Raw genomic sequence first — 11,712 nt, 5'->3', positions numbered from 1 at the left:
TTTGCGGTATGAGTAATTTTTTTCATGCATGCATTGCTTCTATCGTCATAATAGCTACTCGTAATACTGCTGGCAAATGTGACTGGCTTGCAAAGAGGGCAGATATTGTGGATAAGTTAGGTCATTATGAATAGTACTCAGCTGGCGTTTCCTGATTTAAGCACCTTAGTATGCTAGTATTTTTAGAATCTTTCTTGGTTGGAGGTGTGTTCAGTAAAGTTCTCAAAATGAAAATGTAATAAGGAAGAAATCAAACTCAGAATAAACAATATCACTGCTTCTTTAACGTGCAGGCTCTCGCTATTTTAAAATGCTGTTTGCTCTGTAACTGAAGGTGGGTCCAAGTTGTGAGATGTTCTTAATATGGCTGAGGTGAGAAAAGATTGAGTGGAAATATTTATGGCAGCTTATGACTAGTTATGCACAAATGGGTTGTGCACACCTAGATGGCTGGGAAAAAATTGTAAGCAAGTAAGCCAATCGTGAATGATGTGGCAATTTTGTTTTCTTTCCATGCATGGCCTTTTCTTCGGTGATGTGTTTTTCTATGTGAAAATAATATAAAGTCACCCTTTGCATTAATTGTGCCATTTTGATTTGTCTTTTGTAAGTTGATGTCACGTTTGATCTCATCACGGCTGCACTATTTACTACAACTACCATTACACTATTGGCATAGTTTGTTATCAATAACTTGTACAATGTTGAGTGGCCATGCGAACCGAATACTTTCTGCTATCTTAATTTTGAATACTTGTAGTGATCAAGCTCATGTGTGTCTGATGTGGCTTCTTCATTGTGCCTCTGCAGAATGGTCGCACAACCAGCAAGCAGTTGGATGCGGTACAGTGCTGGCACAATAATTGACACCAAAAATAGTAATAAAGAAAGCACTGTGACCTGTACACGTGTGCATGAATATTGTTCCCATTAAAGAAAGCCATGCTTACCTTGATTCTGTAGCTTCCTGATTGAATGGCTGCCGTGAGGTAGCAGAAAATAGCAAATGCATGAAATAGTACATGCTTGTTTTAAAGTTTCTTTCGTAGGAAGCTATTTTTTGTGCTGAAACAAGCATGTTCTCATGCCTTGCCCATGCATGCATTCATGTACGTGCACACACACTTGCATTCACATGCAAATTGTTTCACTGTGGTAACAAAATTAATATGAAATATGCCTAGGTATTGAATAATGTAACAAAGGCATAAAAAGAATGGAAGGCATGCTCCAACCTGACGCTGTTTCTTGGAATGATTGTACAGCTTCAGCTTCAGCCATTTGCACAGATGGCAATGGCTGTGAGAATGATGGGGCCACGATGTTGCCGTGGAGTGGATATACTGTCGGTGGCCAGGTAAAGATAGTATATTAGTACTCTTAACAGATAAGTTAACATATGCTGTGAACTGTTACCCGAGACAAAGTGTGTTAATGCCTATGGAAGCCATATTAATAAGCAAAAGCACTTATCACGCATGTAAGGTGAGAAAAGCCTGGCAATGGTAGCTGATATTTGATGAAACCTCAATGTTCAAGCAAAGTTGTGGGCACCAAAGTTTGTTATGTGCATGATATAATAGCAAGATTACAACATTACATAGTACGTTATGAGGCTTGCAGAATGTACTGCTATGCATCATCTGCAAGCTCTTCATTGACATACCTTGGTACAGAAGGGGAAAATTTTTTAAACATATGAGCTATGTATAAAATTCACTTTAAGGGTATGATGTGATATCACTAATGGGTCCATTCAGTGGCCTGCGGTCCTCTTTTTCGCATACCAACCACTTCAGAGACACTGATTTAGTTTATTTCTAGCTTTTGATTTGCCACAAGGCTTCCCTTTAACCAAGTCGAACGAACCTGCCTCAATGGCTTAGGGGTAGCGTGTCTGATCCATGGCCCTGGAGACTCAGGTTCGATACCAATCTCACCCCCATTTTGACACGATAGCGTATACAGCTCGTTCGGTCAAAAAAGTGTCGCTGTTGTCTCCGTGCCCCTGTTGTCCCCGTGCTCCTGTTGTCCCCGTGCCCCGCAAAAATTGGCATTAGCATGCAGTGCCCACCGGAACTAATCAAGACCTTATGCATCGTTGCCAAGACAGATGGTACAACAGTGTTCTGTGTTTGAAAGAAGCTTTTTAAGTGCTTGTCATGGTGCAAACTGCATGTGTGTATCAATTTCTCAATGCGGAAGCACCACAGAAGGCCACAGGCTGCTATTGTGTCATACCCTTGAGGCAAAGCTTAAGTGTCCCCCTTACTTTCTTTTCACAACTAATTTACTTTACATTCTTGCATGTCATATTGACATTCAGTCATGTTGCAACCTTATAATCACACTTTATCTGATGTTTAATTCAGTTTTGGTTGCGTAACATTCATCACTGTTGTATATGCGTGATCATTGGGAGGTGTTTGAATTACCCACGTGAAGTTATGCAGTTGTGACATCACGACCCTCTTGACCAATCCAGATTTTCATCACATGACATCAGGGTTTGCTTTGAATGTCTGCTCTGATTCTACAGGTTCAATAAGTTAAATGTGGCATGTAGGATATAGCACTAAGAATTTAACTTTTGTCCTTCGTGGTTGGAGATGTGAACTAAATAAGCATAATTTTTCATGATCCTTGGATAATTCAATGAAACTTATTTCTACCTGTAGATTTATGCAAATGTGAAGGCTGTTGTAATATTTTCGGTGCAAATATACAGTGTTTCTTGATAGTAGTATCAGGTCAAATGAGACTGTATGGAATAGATGCCTTTTGAACAGTTGCAAAAGTAGAAACTCTTGCATGGCCGTTAAGCACAAGTCTATTATTGGTATTCTCCTCTGATAATTTTTCAAATGTTGCCTTCTAGTGCTAGCTACTTGTAAATCATGCTACAGAGTGGAATTTCACTGATGCTGCAACTGAGGTGTAGTAGGAGGTCCACCCTTTACCTACTCTTGACACGCAAGTCCAGCCTGGGTTCTTTTCACAAGTCTTGCATGAATATTTTATGCAGATCTTAGAAGATTACCTAAAATAAAAAAAAAGCTATGGGGACGCCTAAAATCTTAAGCGATGAGTGTTACAGCATCAGAAACACTGTTGCTGCTCCAACTTTCTGTCACTGTCGCCCAAAGTATTCATTGTTGCTTTTTTTTTATTGATGAAAAATTTTTTCTGTCACTTATAGGTGGCAGTGGACCAGTGCATATGCCTGCATGCCTACAGACTGGGTGATGCTGTGTGGGCTCATGATGTCACACACCCTGGCAACCAATCATCACTTGGTTGTCCCCTGCCAACTGCCAGGGCACTTGTCCTTTGTCTCAAAAGTCTGAGGTAATGGAAATCTCTTTTTTTCTTCTTATTGCCTGCCAACAGGTAAGTAGTAGCTGGTTTATATGTAATGCGATTTAAATTCACTTGAGTTAATTGATTCAATTGATTGTGACAGGTGACTGTTGGCAGGTTGTTTTTTAACGCCACTTTTTGAGGGATGCTGGCCTGATGAGGCTTCTAATGTTATCACATTGATAAAAAAAAGCTTGCTTGTGTGAAGTGGGTGGTTTTTCAGACTAGGAGCTGTCACTCCAGCTTTATTTTGTGAGCTGTTTGTCTAACTTCACTTTTCATCATGACACTTCCTGAAGTGGCTGTTCACAGATAATATCTAGAAATTTTTTAGGCAAAGCAAGTTCCATGGACAGATTTTTCACAATTTGCTGAGAAAGTTTCTGAGCACTGGACACACTATCCATCTGGGAAGCACACAATGTGGCTGCATGTGCCTGGTAAAACCTTGCATTCTAGTGATAGGTGCTCTGGGCTTTTTGTAATGTTCTAACATTACTAATAAAGCACCTTCATGAATGAAATAACCTATTGTGACCTCTTCAAGAAATAGACATTCAAATTCAAGATTTCCCTTTCCTTTCCTGCTTGCAAAGCTAAATGTTTTATTTTAAAACTGCGGAAAAAGCCTTTAAAAATTCGAAATCTCTTAAAACCAGAAATATCTTAAAGAAAACTTTCTGCTGGCCATATTTCGTTTCCATTGTGATGCAAAGGGTAGGTGCTCAACATGACATCACAATGTGTTAAATAGCATGCACATAGGGTGATGGTCGCTGTGATGTGTCAGTGGTATGATAGAATGAAATACCTTAATGCACAGTGCCATCACTTTTAAAGTGAAAAAGGCTTGTTCTCATCTCATGTGTAGTGATGTGCATATTCATGTTTGCATTAGATCACAATGACAATTTCCGCTGCCACAAAAACGTCCAAATATTGTGGTGTTTGCGTAAATTAGGATGTCATGATCCTGGTGTAGCATCAGGTGAAAACGCTGCTGAGGTTACGATCACGATGATGATGGTTGGTTTTAATGGCGCAAGGGCATCTCAGGCCAAAGAGCGCCAAACACAAGGTGGATGGGTTACGATCACATTGTGCAGAAAGCTTGCAATTGAGATGGAAACAATATTCAAGGACCAAATTTTGACAAACTGGTAGAATTAATTACTTATGGTTGCTTTGTGCTACGCAAGTTCTGAGATGTATGCAAACACTTATACCAAAATTTCAAACACATCTAGCAGAACTTCATTAACCTTACCTAATTTATAAATCTCAATATATTCATAATTACATCCACTCATGTCAGGCTTATTTTTAAACTGTTTATAAAACTATCATTGTTACAACATCATATGATTTCATCAGTTCTAATTGTTATTTCCATGTTGGTATAAAAGCAGGCAGTCTGAATTTGTAGTTATTCCATGAGAAAAAATTACAGTGCATGGTGTTTAAATATTATTACACAATGGAAGTGCATTAGCATTCGGTCTTCTCTTTGCTTTTAATTGTTTCTTTACTGTTATCTTTATCATATATTTTCTTATTTATTTTGCTTTATGTTTCTTTGCTCATTAAAGGTTCATTGCTCAAATTTGCTGAGTAACTTTGCTTTGCTCATTTTTTAAATCTAATTTTGACTCTTGCTGAGCCATATATTCCTGGTGAAAATCTTAACTGGTCTTATTGGTTTATGGAAAAATTCCCAGCTGGTACCAGTTGGTCCCCATTGAGTTCCAACTGAGTTCCAATTGATTCCAATAGGAACTCAGTAGGAACTCAGTGGGAATGATCTGGGAATAAATTTTTGTGATATACTTGTTTGAAAATGTCATTAAAGCTAGGTATTTCTGAAGAGATCAGCACAGAAAAAAAAAAAAGTTTTAAAATTAGATTTTAAAGTTGGTGTGCATTCGTAAGGAGGCAGATATTTTTGGCAGAGATAGTGCTGCACCATGAAGCAGCAACTGCTATGGAGCTCTTAGTGTTGCAAGAGATCTGAAAAAATTGAAGACCTGTTATTGTTCAGCAAGTGCATCAGTGCACCTTTTATCTCTAGTTTTAAAATTTCTTCTGAAGTCATGAAGAAGTGAACAATTTTTTTTTTAAGTACTAGTGTCTAACAGTAGGTGCAAACAGCAGCTGTGATTGAATTGGAAGGCATCTTGAAATACAAGTGACAGGTAAAAGGTTGCGTAGAGAGAAGTTATATCTCGTAATTGCTAAAGAATGAATCCAGCTTGCTTCAGCATTGATTTTCATCCATTTCTTTTTATTTTTTAAATGAGTTTAAAACCTGGTGCAGCAAAGCAGCTGTTTGTAGTCAAAATATCTGCACACATCATGGCTTAGTGAGCTGAAAAACTTACATGCAAGTGAAAGAGCTACTATTTAACTCTTAGCTTCATGACATCTTAGTAGGCACTATGTAGAAAGCATATTAACGATCAAGTTGAAAAGCAACAGTGGTAGCATTGCAGTACACACAGCATACAGACAAATTTTATTAGAGTGTAGACCACTTGTAACATATAAAGTTTATGCAATTATTTGTACTTCAAATATAGCATGACACTCACTGGGTTAAATATTTGAGCTGCTTTGCGGATACTTTTTTGTGAATTCTTGTTTTTGCACCTATTCAAGTTTGTTCAAAAGGTGGAGGCTATTTATACTCACAGACAATTTTTTATGGAAGTGTGAGGCAACATTTTCCATATGTCCGAGTTTGACTCTTGAATGTGTCAGAACATTGCATGTATGAAATTTGTATTGTTTGCTGCATAGCTACAGAGAGCTGTCTGTGAGCGGAGCACTACATTTCACTTAGACTTTTTTACATGCACTTGTGGTAGCGAGAAATGTACTTACTGTATGGAATGCATCTGAATCCTGTTTCCTCTCCGGTTAAAACTTTACATCCGGGGTTTTCATGTCAGGTTAGAAGTTAATGACATACGTAGGCTGCACCTGATTAGTCCTGCAGTCATAGTTTATGACAACTCCTCCAAGTACTTTTAATTTACTTATTTTGTTTTTTAACTTTTTGCTTATGCTTCAGATTTTTACAACTGGTCTACAGTGTACTTGCACCTGGTAGCTGACTGGGAAGACTATGTGATGATTGGCACGTTAGTCTGACACGCAGCTTGAGTAGCAGTTTTAAGCTCTTTCCAAAGCATATGCATTAATTGCAACTCGTTGCTGTTAATACCACGTGTAACTTACCTTGAATATAGCACCATCAGCCGATAGTTCTTTTGATAGATTTTTTTTCACTTGAATAATAAATATATATATCACAGTGAATGATGGTTTACCCAAACAGCAGAAAATATTTGTCATTAAAAGCGAGTATATTTAGCCTCAACTTACCAAGCACAGTGGCCACCTCTTGTGTCATTGACAATTCTTCCACAATGGAGTGTTTGAGATGCCTTTGTGTAGGTGCTTCACTTGGAAGCTCACTTGTCCCATGGTCAGGCGTCACTTGAGACACCTGTAAAGGCAAGTTAGCTTTTTTTTGTTTCTTTTTTTTTTTGCACTACATTCTGCAGGCTACTGGGGAGTGGCCTGCGCGAGTGTAGCATCATAAGCTATAGTAACCTAAGAGGCATGACATTACCACAGTTGGATAGAGAAGAAGAACAATGGCACAGAATCATTCTTGTTGTTCTCTGTCCACTTCTGCACTAGTGCTCTGTCCCTTAGTGAACACTAACTCATCCTGCTTGTGACTCTTAAATCTGGTAACCTGTCAGTACAGAGGCAAGATATGCACCTATATAAAGTGTGTAATCCCACTGCATTGTCCAGCCTGCTTCCAAAATCCGTTTCTAACTGCCGTTTTCTGGGGGCCAAGGCCTTTGATTTTATTGTAAAGAAAAGGGAGTGCACACTTCCATTCTAGTTTATTTTTATGCTGCATTTAACCATTGTATTGTAATGCTTTCCATGGTTGACAAACCTCACAAAGGAACAAAAGAAGCTGAACAATTCAATTATTCTAATTCTCATAGTTAGATCAGATCCCTTGTTGGCATGGCCTCCAATTTAAGGCATACATGAATGCTGTGGTTCTAAAGGACATGTGAGCGCAAATTTTGAATTACGGCAGAAGTTTGTCCCAAGCAGCAAGTGTTCACACAGATCCCTTATATTTCTTCCTTTCTTGCATGTCTTTTAGCACCAGTAGCAATTCTGTCCCTGCACTTTCTTCCACTTGTCTCACACTTCAATGCAGTAACACAGAATATGAATAAATATGCCATATTCTGTGTTCTGAAAAGTTGCATCAGGTGAGTTGTTCATAGTGATGCTACCTCAAACCAGAAACCAGAGTATCATGCTACCTCAAACCAGAAAAATGTTTGTATGGTGCTTTAAGTTAGAAATTGTGGGAACAACTCAGAAAAAAAATTCAAGAATGACTGAAATAATGCAAAAAATATAAATGACTATCAAGTCAAGGGAACTGTGATAATTTGAAGTGGCTCAAAATTTGAACATGTTTTGCCCGTGATCTACTGTTTCTATGTGGAACTGTGGTTATGTGATGCAGCGAAGTAAGATCACTTAAGGAATAATAGTCACAGGACAGTAAAATCGATGAATTCAGCCTTTAAGTGACAAAGAAAAAATGTTAAAGTTATGCATAAGTTCGAGTTCTTGAATGGTGCCAAAAACCACTTGCATCACTGTAAATTTGTATTATGAATGCGCGGAATATAGTCGTCTGTACACTTGAGATGAAAACAAGGCAACTTCAATGGCTTCTTGCGGTTTCACCAAGTGTTTTGCTTCGCGCACTGTCGAGAATGTCAAAGAATTGAAAGAAGTGTCTTTATGGCTCTTTTCCCAGTTTGAGGCAGTAGCAGCAGTTTCTCTTCACAAACAGCCCTGTTATGTTTTTAGGATGCTTCACTGCAAAATGTGGCAGTTCAGCATACTTCAAGAGCAAAGAAAGCACGTTGGATGCAAGGCCGAGAAATATGCTTAGGCATTAGAATGACGTGATGCTGCCATAAAACTGTAAGACCAGTTATGTGCAAATCAGTGTCCGAAACATGACTGGTCGATGCGTGCACCTGGGGGCACTGGCGTAATGGTGTGAATTTAAGAGAAACGAAACTAAGGCTATGCTCTCCGGCTGCATTTTGGTAGTGGCGGAGTTCTTATTGTCATCGTGCCTGCTGTAGCACACACGTCCGAGGTGCATGGGTACCTAAGGTGTGTTTAACTAAGTTTGCAACTTGTGTTGGAGAATACCTTCCCTTGCTAATATAAAATATAAAATTTTTAAAGCATGACTGAATAGCATGCGTGGGAAGCTTATGTTTGAAATATAAAAAAAAAAATGATTTAACCTGGATCTCATTTTTACGAACGTTATTTAATGCACTATATTAGGAAATGAGTATCACAGCAGAAGTACTTTGTACAAGAGTATTAGGCAAATAAAGTGCATAATATATTATGCATTAATGTACTAGGCTGAATCTTATCAACATAGAAGGGCCATCATACTGCATTGTTTTACTTTGCTTTATCTATGCATCAGCACTTCATTGCACCTGAAACCTGCTTTTGAATAGTATGCATACAGATCTGTTCGAAATTAGACTGACAGGATTTTTTTAAAGCTAATGATGAGCTGTTGGCGAAAGCTGTTTTTTGCATGTGGATTATGTCTTTTAGGCAGATGAATAGCTATAGGATTATTGTTGCCATTAATCTCCCAGTTAACTAAAACCAATTAGTAAACATTTACCGACCCGCTTTTCCTTAAAAAAATTTATATCTATTTCAAGGACACGAAAGCTGCATTAACTGCCTCTTTGGAAATAGGAAAGAGAAAGAGGAGTCATGGTAGAGGGCCACCTGGGGCTTTTTAATGTAAAACAGAGATTATGGTATGGCCATTGTTCGCAAAGAGGTGGAGTGCAGAGAAAGGGAGGAAAGGCATGCCAGGAGGAGAGGGAGCAAGTGACAAGGGGCACCGAAGCATCTCCTCCTCTTTTAATCTTGGCGGCACTGGTGCTGTGCTACTACACGGGTGGGGCAGTTATGATTGTGCTTACCTAGTGGCATAATTGGCCTGTGTGGTTTAAGAGTTGCACACTTCCCTAGTATTGCAACCCTGCCCCTTTAACTCATTCTTTCATCCCTGCATTCACAGTAATGCCCAGATGTCCACCCGTTGTGTGGCTGCTACCGAGCCTTTCCTTGGAGCTGCTTAAAACTTTTGCGCAGGTGCACACAGGTTGTCCGAGAAGCATTTTAAAGCATTCTTCAGCATCTCAAACAATGCGTCCCATCCGATGACAACAAAAATTGCATGTACTGTACAACCTTTTTGTGCCGGTTGGTTGCCATATTGCGGGGAAGAGCTGTGCCGGTCACAATAAAATTAGCCTGAAGCATGGTCTCATCATTGGCTACAAAACCAATGGACGATGGTCAGCTGGCAAACGGGCCATTAACAGCTGTGGTGACACTCACGGTATGCTGAGTAAGTCATGAAACTCGAGAGAAAGCTCGCCCTTTCCTTATCATTCCCTTCATGGTATGATACAGGTGTCTATGCACTGTAAGACTCTGCTTCTTTAATAATAATTGGAGGTTGGGCTTTTCAATTTAAACCAGAAAACACAGATAAAAATATGCCATATTTATTTTCTTAAATTTTGTTTCAACTGGAAAAGGTCAGTATTCCTGGCACAGATGCCACAGCTAGCTGGCTATTCACTTCACAGCTGCAGTAAGCTACACGGGAAAACTGAGAAGGATCTGTAACCAGGAACTCAGTAAGACCGCAATGTCCTTGGAATTTAGCACTCTCATTGTGAGTTTTGAAGCACTGATCCATGCACAGTGTATGGATCAGTGCTTCCAATTCTTCCAGAATTAAAGTTCCACCCATGTTATTGCTCACGTTCAGTTATCTGGCCTTGACATTTTTGCACTTTGTTATGACTGTATGATTTCCTTCTGCGAGAATCCATATGTGAGTGAAGCTACATGATCTGCTAATATATAAAAAAAAGAACAGGCCAAGATAAACTATAGGTCACTTTTGACTGCGCAGGGACATCATATATTTCACAAGAAAAAAAGGTATGTAATGCATAAATAGAAAATTATATTCACTAAAGAAAACGAAAGTTGCGTTCTGTAATGAACACAAAAAAAAGTCAGCAGTTTCCAGAAACAAACATCGAATACAAGCCTTACTTATAGTTGTAACCCTAATGGTGCAAAGGTTTAAACTGTTATTGGGCAGAGTGTGTGCTGGCAGCATCCTGAATGCTTGTTCTGCATGTTCAGCCCAACGGCTATCATGCATCCCAACCAATGACTGCAAGGTTGCGGTCCGGCTGTCCAGTTGGCTGCATAGCATTCCTCTTCTCAAATTTTATCGGAAAGCTATAACAACCTGACTCTGCAGAAGTGTGACCAAGTGCTCGAGGAAGACAAAGGAAGTGGCAAGCCTTCAAAACATCACACTTTGTGCAGCACAATGTGAAACCAATACATGTGTGCGTGGAGACCATGTTATGCTGCTGAAGACTTAGCAAAAAGTATGTGGCACAGGGAGCTTTAGCATCGAGAGACCTGACGATATCTGCCACACAAGCTAAAGCATGGGGGCATGTGAAGGCAAGTGAAAGCTGAAGGAACTTCAGTACTTCATGAGAAATTTCACAACTACCTGTTGTGATCATCTGTGGCTACGCAGTGACCTCTCAGCATTGCCACAGGCTTGGCATATCATGCAATAAGATGTGTTTCCGAGTGCCAGCCTCACTGCATTTCACGTGTACACTACTTGTCGCCAAATATGTTGCATAACCGCAGTCAGGAGCACTCAAATTTTTTTTAGTCTCTACAGTTATATTGCTCATGTGTATTGGAAACCTAGATGTGGTTTTATTCCTACTTCATTTGGCAGATTTCATCACCATGTGCTGACATATTTGTCTGCTAATTTCTAATACGCATTCAAGATAATCACTGTCAGTGCTAAACTTTTCTTTGGTGTGGTGCAGCGGTTGTGTGTGCTACCTCTTTTATTTTGTTAGACACAAACAAAAAAAAAAGACAAATTGTTGGCTTCACCTATTTTACTGTGTTATAAGACGAAATGGGATACACAACAGCTTTGCCCCACTGGAAGTTTTGCAAGGATTGTCACTGCCCTGCATGTGTAAGCGAACCGTGAGTTTAAAATTTGGAGGCAAATGTCTCAGAACCAGAGTTTGACACGAGAATTCTGCCAAATAGAGTAGTCTAGGAATACTAGTGCTTCTAAAAAAAAAAAAAAATGAGGAAGAAAAGAGGGGG

General features: G+C 39.3%; 1 protein-coding gene across 1 annotated transcript in view; it reads right to left on the bottom strand.

Annotated features, from left to right (window-relative positions):
• Window positions 1-11,712, bottom strand: part of sls (sallimus) — a 208,793-nt gene that overhangs the window by 78,375 nt on the left and 118,706 nt on the right. The window contains exon 107 of the mRNA XM_084590954.1: window positions 6,745-6,868. Within this exon, the coding sequence (XP_084447080.1) occupies window positions 6,745-6,868 (124 nt within the window). The remainder of the gene's footprint in view (window positions 1-6,744; window positions 6,869-11,712) is intronic.

This window comes from Amblyomma maculatum, chromosome 1 (genome assembly GCF_055883805.1).
Source record: "Amblyomma maculatum isolate TAMU_Amacu chromosome 1, ASM5588380v1, whole genome shotgun sequence".
Lineage (NCBI taxonomy): Eukaryota > Metazoa > Arthropoda > Arachnida > Ixodida > Ixodidae > Amblyomma > Amblyomma maculatum.
Note: the sequence above shows the minus strand (reverse complement) of the source record. Positions and strands in the feature narration are given on the sequence as shown.